This window comes from Oryctolagus cuniculus, chromosome X (genome assembly GCF_051225735.1).
Source record: "Oryctolagus cuniculus isolate XC-2025 breed Fujian yellow rabbit chromosome X, ASM5122573v1, whole genome shotgun sequence".
Classification (NCBI taxonomy): Eukaryota; Metazoa; Chordata; class Mammalia; order Lagomorpha; family Leporidae; genus Oryctolagus; species Oryctolagus cuniculus.
Genome location: NC_142888.1, coordinates 17,280,237 through 17,292,273, shown reverse-complemented (window position 1 = coordinate 17,292,273; position 12,037 = coordinate 17,280,237). Strand labels below are relative to the sequence as shown.

General features: G+C 43.5%; 2 protein-coding genes across 24 annotated transcripts in view; one reads left to right on the top strand and one right to left on the bottom strand.

The window, feature by feature from the left end:
* LOC149119566 (uncharacterized) overlaps positions 1-12,037 on the bottom strand; it is a 47,301-nt gene that overhangs the window by 22,733 nt on the left and 12,531 nt on the right. The gene's annotated exons all lie outside the window — the stretch shown is intronic.
* Positions 1-12,037, top strand: part of DMD (dystrophin) — a 2,249,390-nt gene that overhangs the window by 2,230,905 nt on the left and 6,448 nt on the right. For 12 of the 16 annotated variants that reach the window (XM_070067426.2, XM_051827673.3, XM_070067427.2 and 9 more), the window contains one exon: positions 2,598-2,690. In XM_070067426.2, coding sequence (XP_069923527.2) covers positions 2,598-2,690 — 93 coding nt within the window. Of the gene's footprint in view, positions 1-2,597; positions 2,691-11,337; positions 11,370-12,037 lie in introns of all 16 variants that reach the window. The other 4 variants (XM_070067432.2, XM_070067428.2, XM_070067425.2 and 1 more) reach the window with 1 other exon arrangement.

Genomic DNA, 12,037 nt, shown 5'->3' with positions numbered 1-12,037 from the left:
AATATTAACACCGATGCTCATGAGTATCTCTGTTGGTTTTGATTTATTCTGTAATGCATACTGTGACTAAACTGAACCTACTGCCATTAAAAATGCTTGTTTCCCAATTCAGCAGAAATTTGCATCAGTAATGGCACAGAGATGCAATCAGCCCTGCAGTGTCAGGATCCGATTCCTCCTGGTGGTATTTCATGCTTTCCATCTTTACGAGAAAACAGGAGTTTAAAACTGCAAGGAAAAAAACTAAAAATACTGGATTTCATTTTTTTTCTAACAGCAAAAACGTATGTGTGAAGAGAGATGGGAAGAGAGATTGATTGATTGATTGATGGCATCTCTTCCTTTTCTACTTTGGGACCTTAACTCTTCAGCACTTACTTCCTGTACTCAGTATTTCAAATAGGTTTCTTTACCATGGGATGTTACCATGAGACTCAAAGAATCACAGGCGTTTTATCTACCCTAGGATCCTAACCCTCTGTTCTAATCATGATATGCAGCCTCATGTCCACATAGGATATGATGTTGTCGTAATGGTTAGCATTAGCAATGATTCTTTTAGCTTATGCTTTAAAGTCCAAGGCTGAAAATGTACAGTAATGCAGAATTGTAATCATAAATGGGAATCCAAGTGCCACAGACCAACGGAAATCGCATGCGTGTTTAATTCATGTCATCACCGAGTCCCCAGTCATTTCCATGTCACTCGTGAACCTGAGGTTGTCCTGAAGCAAGTTCATTATGGTTGACTTGCTGAAGCAAGGTTTTGTTCTAGATGTAAGTGATAATGTGCTGAATATATAGAGCTTGAAAAGAAGTTATTTTCACTGCTGGAAGATTGTTCATTTCAAAGGATGTGCAAAGTTCAAATTAATTTTGTTTATACCCAAGAAACTCCTCCCTTACTGCAAATGCCATTTTAGATCTATTTATTTTAACTCTTATTAGCTTGTTTGCTTATTTGAGAGACACAAAGAAAATACAAGCCACTGGGTCACTCCTCAAATGCCCATCAACAGTCAGAGCTAGGCAGGGCCAAAGCCAGGAGCCAGGAATTCACTCTAAGTCTCCCATATGGATAGCACAAACCCAGCTACTGGAGCGCTCACTGCAAGCTCCTAGGGTCTACATTAGTAGGAAGCTAGAGTCAGGAGCCAGAGTTTAGAATGAAACCCAGACACTTGACTATGGGATACAGGTGTCTTAACTGCTAGGTCGGAGGCCCACCCCAGAGGTCTATTTCCTTAACACATCAATAAACGGTAGAGACAAAGACCCACCAAATCTATAAGGGCATACTCATTCTCAGCAAAGACCGTCCATTCCTGAGCTCATTAGCTTCCAAATCATCATTTTCTCCTCACATAAGCAAATTCTCAAAACAACCTTATGGAGGACAGCATTGTGGCATAGCAGGTTAAAGCACCGCCTGCAATGTGGACATCCCATATGGGCGTCCTGGCTGCTCCACTTCTGATCCAGCTCTCTGTTGTGGCCTGGGAAAGCAGTGGAGAATGGTCCAAGTGCTTGGGCCCCTGCACCCACGTGGGAGACCTGGAAGAGGCTCCTGCCTCCGGATCGCTCAGCTCCAGCTGTTGCAGCCATTTGGGGAGTGAATCAGCAGATATAAGATCTCTCTCTCTCTCTCTCACACACACACACACACACACACACTCCTCCTCCCTCCCTCTCTGACTTTCAAATAAATGAATCTTTAAAAAAAAAAAAGTACTGAAAGAAGGAACAATACTCTCCTGCATAGCCTATATCAACAGTTCTTAGAATTTTTTTTTTTAAATATTTTATTTATTTGAGAGGCAGAGTTCAAGAGAGAGGGAGAGACAGAGAAAGAGGTCTTCCATCCACTGGGTCATGTCCTACAGGGCCACAAGGGCCAGAGCTGGGCCAATCCGAAGCCAGGAGCTTCTTCCAGGACGCCCAGGCAGGGGCAGGGGCCCAAGCACTTGGGCCATCCTCCACTGCTGGATCCAAAGTGGAGCCACCGGACTCAAACTGGCGCCCATATGGGATGCTGGCACTGCAAACAGAAGCTCTACCAGCCATACCACAGCGCTGGCACCAGAATATTAATATTTTATAACCTCTATAGGTCACATAATTTTTTCGATTACTTTGGCCTTTACAAGTACTTGTGTTTTGTTTGTATTTTTGGTTAAATGTCAAAGAAAAGTGGGAAAAAATGTCTCCACTCCCTCCTCACCTTCATGCAGTGAATGCAAAATGTCATTTTTATTTCCTTTTGTATGAAGGAGACACACAAGTCTGCAGTAATTATTTGATTACATAGAAAAAAGTTTCACATTTGTTTCCACTCCATAAGAACAGAGGATTTCTCAACCTTGTCAGAACTTCTAAATAGACTGTTTTCTTCGCTGAGATTAATGATAATAATTTACCACGTGGAACTCGTCCCTTTCAGAATTGTTTCCTAAGTATTAAGCTTGTGTGTTTTTCATGACTTACGTTATTGGTGAGCAAGTACAATGCATTTGTGCTGGTGGTCATGGCCCTTTTCCCAGGTATGTCTCTGGTTTTCTTAATGTGATTTGCTCTTGTTTGTTTTGACTTTCCTCAAGGCGAGGAAGATCTCCCCAGTCCTCCTCAGGACACAAGCACAGGGTTAGAGGAGGTGATGGAACAGCTCAACAACTCCTTCCCGAGCTCAAGAGGTAAGTTCCAGCCCCTGGCAGGGACTCGCACTGCCTGGGATTGGGCTACTTGCTTCCACAGCCAACTGATGAGTATGCTCTCCATACGGGAGACAGCAGGTGCTGAGACACCGCAATTCTGGGTGCCTGGTGAGAAGACTTTACTCTTAAGACTGAATGTCTGCTTTGGAGTATTTTGAATTCAAAGATGCATGCAATCAAGGTATTTGCAGAGATGAAAATACCACCTGGTATCTATGAGAAATTTCACTTGCTTCACACGTGCGTCTGAAGAGTCAATTACGAGGTCCCTTTTCCTTTAGAGTAATTAACAATGTGACTTTTGCACGTGAGGAGAGGAGTGCCCTGATGGTGCCTTTGCCTTGGCCATATGGTTCTCGTGTGCTGCGTGAGGCCTAGAACATGCTTATTGAGTGGTGGTGAGGGAGTATTCTGCTTTGTAATCTACCGCCCTTTACATTTAAGAAACGTATCTAGGGCCCAGCATTGTGGCAAGCAGGTAAAACTGCCACCTGCGGTGCCGGCATCCCATAAGGACACCGCTTCATGACCCGGCTGCTCTATTTCTGATCCACCTCCCTGTTAATGGCCTGGGAAACGCAGTGGAAGGTGGCCCAAGTGCTTGCACCCCTACACCCACGTGGGAGACCTGGAAGAAGCTCCTGGCTCCTGGTCCAGCTCCGATCATTGCAGCCATCTCTCTCTCTCTAACTCTGACTTTCAAATAAGTAAATAAATCTTAATAAATAAACACATTGGAGCTAACCCCATCATTTACATATGAAGACATTAAATCTCCACAGACGGCCGGTATTTTTTTCACTTCCATCGATAGACTACAGGCTTCCAGAAGAAAGGCATTGATGTTACTTCCTCCCCCCGCCTTCACTTTGCGTATCTTGCCCCTCAAACAAACACAGCATTTTACCCCACTAGCCTGCGTGAGCTCTCCAAGGGGAGATTTGGCTGATGTTATTTGTTCCTCCCACTTATTTATTTTGGTTTATTGCCTTGACATAAAACAAAGACACTGACCGCCTCCCCCCCCAACCTTCAATAAGTAAAAGGAATGGTAGCAGTGGCCTGTGGTCACATAGAAGGAAAACCTGGGGAAGCGAAAGGGAGAAGCACAAGGCTTTGTGGCCAGTGACTGGCACTCCTAATGTGCAGCCAGGGAGGGCGGGGCAGCAGAAAATCTGGGCTATTTGTTCCTCTCGGTGAGGGCAACGAGGAGGGTGTTTTGAGTGGTGTGTTTTCCCTCTCTTTCTGTTCAGTGTCAGTTAACAATGGCCATTTCCTAGCTATTTGATGTGCAACTGAACGTTGTGCAGTGCACATTCAAAGCAGTAATGTTCTGCTGGAGCGTTGCTAAGGAACTGTCAGGGGAAGCTAATTTTAAATGTCTGCACCAGCCATCTTGTCACTGCTGCGCACCTCTGATGTGTTGATTCGAAGATACAAATCTTACCTGCCTTCCACTGCAGCCAACCCCCTCTCACCCCAGCACCCCCATTCCCATCCTGCCATAGGCATCTCCTCTCCCTAAATGTCATCATTCACATGAGAAGACCATACATGCTTTCACCTCTCTCCTCGTTTGTCCTGTCAGCTTTTACTTGCATCTGCTGTGTACCAGTGGAGGCACTAGAATTGCAAAAAAGAATTAAGTTCCTTGCCTTCAAGGTTCTTACGGTCAGGATTCCAAAGAAGTTCAGATCACAATACAATTACATGATTGCTGCGATGGACATGCCTGAGGCATGAATGGATGCCAATGCCAGGCACTCCCTGTTAGGAAGAGGCTAACCTCGGGCAGAAGCGTCGTCTTCAAGATCACACGGGTACTAGTAGGCCCAGGATTTTTGGTCCCACAAATACTACCCATCTCATTAGCCACCGAACTTTCCTTGGAGATCACAGCCCCTTGAACTGTGTCTTGCTGACCTGATAGGTGAGAATTTGGTGCCTATTCTCTGGGGGCCCTGGGCACGTCTTCCATATCAAAACAAACATATAGCAGAGAAGAGGTGATAGCAAGGCTCATGGCTCTGCTTCCTCCTGTCTGGAGCTGGGTCTCTGGTCCACTCCAGTTAGCTTTCAGGTAAAATCCTTTGCAGCATTTCCCCATGTCCTTAAGAGTCCTGAAGCCTGAGTGCAGAGGTGGCAGCGTAGACTGCACCTCCTCGGAGATGGCATCTGCAGCTAGCACCTCTCGTGCCGAAGTGATGTGGATACTGATCGGAAAACTCTACTCACACTGCCAGCATTGTGTTTACCAAATTAGGGCTTATGGAAGAATAGCATCTAAGTGCTGTTCTCAAATACTGGGATATGGAGGCCTTATCTTCCCCTCCCCCACCCTGACCCAGCCCTTATCTGATGCCAATTCTGTTAACTAAGTTTCTACTTAATTGCCTCATGATGACTCGAGAAAATTCTTATGTTTGGGTCGGGAAAACAAGCAATCAAATAAACAGAAAACATGTAATAAGAATAGGTGAGGGGTTGGAAGACCCACCTAATCTTTCTGTGATGCTATGACCTTGGCATTTTTTCTTGTTTTGCTGCTTCCTGCTAAGGCCTTGTTAGGCCTTTTTCTATCTGAAATCAACTGGATTTTCATCCTTGTAAAAATGGGCTAATTCTCAATGCACTTTAAAACAATGTTTTCTGGCTTCTTTATTTCCAACTAAAAGCTTTTTTTTTTTCATTCTGAAAGAATGGCATACATATATATATAGAGAGAAAGATAGTTGGGTGTCATTGGAGCATCCTGCCATTGGTAGTCATGCTAGCTTGATATTAAGAAGTTCTTGGCCGGCGCCGCGGCTCACTAGGCTAATCCTCCGCCTAGCGGTGCCGGCACACCGGGTTCTAGTCCCGGTTGGGGCGCCGGATGCTGTCCCGGTTGCCCCTCTTCCAGGCCAGCTCTCTGCTGTGGCCAGGGAGTGCAGTGGAGGATGGCCCAGGTGCTTGGGCCCTGCACCCCATGGGAGACCAGGAAAAGCACCTGGCTCCTGGCTCCTGCCACCGGATCAGCATGGTGCGGCGGCCATTGGAGGGTGAACCAAAGGTACAGAGGAAGACCTTTCTCCCTGTCTCTCTCTCACTGTCCACTCTGCCTGTAAAAAAAAAAAAAAAGTTCTTGAGCATCTTAATTTCATGATTATAGATTCTTCCTAATGGATGAGCCTTGAAAGGTCATCTTAGCATCTTTGATATACTGAGCAATGACTTTAAACCTGTTTTAACCATTATTCATACATGAGAAACATTTTATATCACAGACTACAGTAAGATAATAAATGTGTGTTTATGTACACACACATATATATATACCCATGCCATATGTATATATATATACACACACACTACGTGTATGTGGATACTGACATATACATACAAAGATAAGTAACCCAAGTTTCATGAAACAACACCTTCCATGCTGTTTCTCTATTTCTTGCATTTAAAAACAAAATGCTGGTTGCAATGCACTAAACTGTGGTTTACAACTTCTCTAACTGATCTCAGTTTCCCTTTCCTTTTTGCAGTATCTTTCCAAAAATTTTTTTAATTTTACTCGTCGAAGTTTCTGCCAAGACCTTGCTAATGCCTTAGAGGACTTTATAGTGCTGTTCTGACTCTGCCATCCACGTTCCTACTGCTTTGTTGCAGAAACTCAAGTTCACTGTTGCTACAGCTGTTTCAGACAGCTGTTTGAGTAACTAAAAACAGATGTCAAAGCCAGAGGTCTGACATTTAGTGGAAATGTGCTATTAAATGCCACCTCGTGGTTTACTTAACCCCACTAGATAATTGCCCATAGAGGAGAAGCCACAAAGAAAGAGAGAGAGAGAGAGAGAAAGAGAGAGGGAGGGAGGGAGGAGGGTTTTCTTAAGTAAAAAGTATATACATAGGCACATTACTTTCTTGTTCATGTTATCCCTTGCCACAGTTGTGACTTAAAGTTGGATCGTAGTAAGGTACTACCCAATACTTATCTTTAATTATCACAAGGACTAACCTCTAAAACCAGAGAAGTTAAGTATGTGGCTCTCAGCACTTCCACAAGTTAAATTAGCCTTCTGATCTTCTCTTGGTAGTCTTGCCAGATATTATCCACATTAATAAAGAGGCTGCATGCTTCTCTGTTTGGTGATAAAGTGCTGGCCAGCACTCCCCTGCATAATGGCAGCATACACTGCAGGGGGTTCCAGGTGTGAGTGTGTGCAATGTTGGCTTTGTGATTCCATCTTTCCTGTTTAATCTCTAGCTGGAGTACACTATTCACAGCCACTCGTGGGATTTGAATGGTTCCATGTGCAGTTACAATGCTGAACATCAGCCAGTTTCCATAAGTATATGTAGAAGTTGAATTCCAGTATAATAAAAAGTTATTATCTGCTCACAGACACCTTCTAAATCTCCACCATTATTCCATAGGAACACTACATGACAAGGAACAATAAATAGTTTTAAAAGAAGCCCTTTAAGCAATTAGTCCACAACTCTCTGATCCTTTATAGGTCTGACAAATAGATTTGTGTATGTACTGTCTGTGCATTGATGAAAGAAACACTTTCATAGTCAGTGGTATGGTACTGGGCTCTCCAAAATGCGATGCCCCTTTGTACGGATTAACAAATAACAGGATGCGAGATAAGCTCTTAGAACAGCCCAAAAGGCAGCTAGTGGTGCTATGTGAGTATTTCTGCTGCCTGGACAATCTCTTGCTTACTGGCCTGTGCCTCATGATTGTAACCCCCAACAGTCCAAACCATGCTAGTCCTCTCACACCACCTCCTCCCGAATAAGCACACGTACATTCTATCACACGCTCCTAAATGACCAAGCTGACAGCTTTGTAAAACCCACCATCTTTTAGAATTCAAATCTTGTTCTGTTGTTGTTTTATGCAAGAGCAGCATAAAGAATAAAGGCCCACAGAAGCATCATGTACTCCCTGCTGGGTACCATCCTGTTTCCTGCCTGCTTCTCCAGAGTAACAACACGCAAACCACAGCCCATGGACCAAATCTATCACACTGCCTCTTTTTTTTTTTTTAAAAAGTAAATAAAGTTTTATTGGAAGGCAACTACACTCATTCATTTATAAGTTGTCTACAGTTACTTTCTCACTATAAGCGCATGGTTGTAGTGGAATTAAATACTTCCTATAGGACTAACAGTTTCCAAATTGACTGCAAGAGACTATGGCTTGCCAAACCCAAAATATTTCCTATCTGTCCATTTGTAGAGAAAGTTTGCCAGTCCCTGCTTTACAGAATTCTTTTGTTGTCCATTCTGCCTCATTATACATATATAGCCACAGGCTTCAGTGCCTATCGACTTTCAGCTCAACAAAATAACTTTTAAATTTCTTTATACACTTATATCCATGTCTACCAAGCAGCCTGCATGTTTCAGTATTTAAAATATAGCCACTTGAATGTTCTTTGACTAGTAACCAGACAGAAATGCTAAAACGCGATGAGTTCTTCATTATTTTTTTTCAAGTCAGTGAATTAAAATAGAAGAAGGTAAAGGGACCCAGAAACAGTGATGTCCAGCAGTCCTGACTCTGATGACTCAACAATCAATAGTCTCAAGTTCATGCCGTCTGAGGAACCTAGACCACTCTAGGCCTGCCCCAGCCCTTCATTTAGACCCAAAACTCCCCCAGCACGCTTCCTCCTTCTCTGTGGTCCTTCCCTTTCAGCATGCCACACTGCCAGCTGGACCCCCCAACTCATTTCCAAACAATGTGTTTATGAAATGAAGCCTTTTATCTGGTGCTTGTATGCGTGTATGTATGTATTGATCAAAAGCTTTTAAAAATGTTGGAATCAAGCAGCCGCTCCTGTCAGTGTAGAAGTATTCCTAATACAGCAGAAAGCATTGTGCGTTTCTAACTCTTGTCAATGAAAGAGGACCTCTCTTTTGTGCTGTATTGCTAAGCACATTGGGACTCCAGTGTTCAGGGAGGATTTGTAAGAGATTAGGCCTGACAAGTTTGGGGAGGTCCATTTTACACAAAATATGGTTTCTGAAGAAGTAGCTGACACAGAACACAAATCATTTGCTGTTGCATATTCAGCAGTGACCACTCAATACTGAAGACTGCATATGGCTTGGTACAGAATTAACATATATAGATTTAATCATTCTAGTAATTACAATTACGTTCTGAAACTAAATCATATATATTCCTGACACTGTCTCTCTTGAAAGTTGTGACTTTTTTTTTTAAAGATTTATTTATTTACTTGAGGGGCCAGCATTGTGGCACAGTGGGTTAACCTATCTGCAACACCAACATCCCATATAGACAGTGGTTCAAGTCCTGACTGCTCCACTTCTGATCCAGTCCCTGTTAATGCACCTGGGAGAGCAGTGGAGGATAGCCCAAGTGCTCAGGCCCCTACACCCATGTGGGAGACATGGATGGACTTCCAGGGCCCTGGCTTTAGCCTGGCCCAATCCTGACCATTGTGGCCATTTGGGGAGTGAACCAGAAGACAGAAGATCTCTCATCTCTCCCCCTCTCTCTCTGTAACTTTTAAATAATTAAATAATCTTTATTTATTTATTCAAAAGTCAGGGAGAGACAGACGGAGAGGGGTAAAGGAGAGAGATCTTCCATCTGCCGGTTCACTCCCCAACTGGTCTCAAAGGCTGTAGTTGGGCTGGTCCCAAGCCAGGAGTCAAGAGCTTCCTCCAGGTCTCACACTTCGGTGCAAGGACCCAAGCCCTTGGGCCATCTTCCACTGCTTTCCTGAACACATTATCAGGGAGCTGGATCAGAAGTGGAGCAGCCAGGACTTGAACTGGTACCCATATGGGATGCCGGCACTGTAGGCGGTGGCTTGACCTACTGTGTCATAATGCCTGCTCCAAAGTTGTCAAGTTTTAAAAATAGATTAGAGTTATAATCCAGAACAAGATACCAATTTAAAGGGTAGCAGTACTCATGGCTAAGTTGCTTATAACATGGTACCCTTGGCCGTGACCTAGCTGCTGTGTCACCCATTCAGTTCAAGCAGCATTTATCAGATACCAGTGGTATCTAGGTACAGTCCACCTTAGTGGGAATACACAGATCGGGGAGCAACAACATGTGTGCCCTGCCCTCAAGGAGCTTATAGCCTTGTAGGGAGACAGTTCGGCTACCAGAGAGAATGACTATAAGGTATAACAGAAAACAAAAATACCTTGCTGAAGGAATCACAAGGAAGGAGAAATTCACACTGGGATGTATTTGAGCCATCGAGGACCAAATGGCATTCTCCTCCCCTTTCCTGGCATCTGGTAGGAATGCACCACTGTAACACCTGCCGCTGAGGAGCTGGTACCCGTTTTTCTCTCTCTCCTCCCTGGCTGGAGGAGCATCATAACCATCGGGCGCGTACATAGACAAGATGCAGTTTGTATACTCCTAAGAAATGTCTGACTCACTGAAGACAGTTCACATGGCAGAAATGAAGGGAGAGGGGAAAGAGGAAAGAAAAATTAATACTTAGAAAGCCTTTAAATGCATACTAGAGGTTCTGGACCCTGAACCTGAATTTCAAAAGGTTTCTTTTGGAATTGCGGTTTCACACATCTTCATTCTATGCTAGTAGTTCCCAAATTGATTTTAAGGGGTTTTAGTCTCCTTGGATCCCCTGAGTTTGGTTGGTGAGAGGAGAAGGAAGATACGATGACAGGATCTCTCACAGCTCTGCTTCATCTGCTCCAAAAACTCAAATTCTATATAGGGTTGTCTTAGGAAGTAGTCTAGTGCTAAATTCAATTGAAAACCATTTTTTTTTCCAGGAAATTGTATGCCCAAGACACTCTAGATATGGTCAGAGGGCTCTAATTTTCTGTTCAGTGACGAGTCTTATTGTACAACACTTGTTCATCAGAATGTTTTACAAAAGTAAATGCATGCATGCAGATGTAGGAATCTGTAACACAAGGCCAGCTGGTCTTCACGCACAGACTCCCTAGGCTCCTGGTATTTGTTGAAGATGAGGAGAAGGTTGAAAGCTCTTTCTTGGATCGGGCTTTGTGGCTCGCCCACTCGTGGCACTGACTTCATCCCCTCATATCTTTATTTTCTCAAATGCCCCCATCTCATCATGGACATGCTCCCCATCTACCAACAAGAATAAATTCTCCCAGAAGGGCAGCGTGCAGCCTCTGTATGGTGTTCTGCCTTGCATTTGGGTTACACACTTTTGGCACACAAAGCCAACTGCTATTTATGTGTCAACGTATTGATTGTCAAATCAAGAATGAAGAGATTCAGAGATTTCTGAACTTTTAGCTCAAGAGAATTCTACTGTTGCCCTTGAAAATAATGCCTAATTTGTCAGATTCCTACTCTGTGCCAGTCTTCATTCATTTTAATGCGTGGACTCTATGGATTCTATAAATTATGTCTCCTGGATCATGTTATCTGTTTTACACTGATTTAAAGTTTATGTAAAGGTTATTTGACTAGATGTCTCTTTTGGGTTTTTTTTTTCCAGAAGGGAATATATGAATTGTCATCTCAACATTTGTTTGGTAAAAGGAGAAAATTGGTATGAAACTGTACATTTATGCATGTTTTTTATTTCCTTTCTGATATCTCTGTCTCTTCCTCTCTCTATTATTAAAGGAAGAAATACCCCTGGAAAGCCAATGAGAGAGGTCAGTGAGATTCAGGCTCACAGCCACGGCTTCTGTCTGTCTCATCCTGCTTTCTATGTTTGGTGTTTGTGGAAGACTTGTGTGCAAGCACGCGCATGTGTGTATTACACATCGTATCATCATGTAAGGGTGGCAGTCACCTCTCCACTTGCAGCTCATGAGGAACATTTCTCAAATGCGCACTGCCCTTGGCATCACCATGACGACAGGACCAGGGTTGGGGGGGGCAGCAGGAATCTCTTTAAAATGGCAATGCTTTGTAGTCCCTAGGTTGGAACTCTGCACTTCATCATCTGTTGCCTTTTGCAACACAAACAAAATCTTCAAAATAAATTTAGCCTTGAACGTAATTGATGAGTCACCAAGCTTGCTTCCACTTCTAGGACCTTAGCATTTTCTGTCAGTGCCCTTGGTTTGTAGTCTTCTAGGATGAAGTCATTTTATTTTGGTTTTCTTTTTTCCTGCGTTCCTACACTCTTCCTTTGCCATTTTTGCTAACATTTTTTCAGCACTTGCTGTGTGCCAAACACTGTTCTGGGCACTTGCCATCTTTTTTGCCATGGACTCTTCATGACAAACCTATTAAGTAGGTATTCTTAACCTCGTTTGACAGAGGAAACAGTCAATGAGAGGGTAAGCAGTGGGCTCCACATTACAGAGCCCGGATT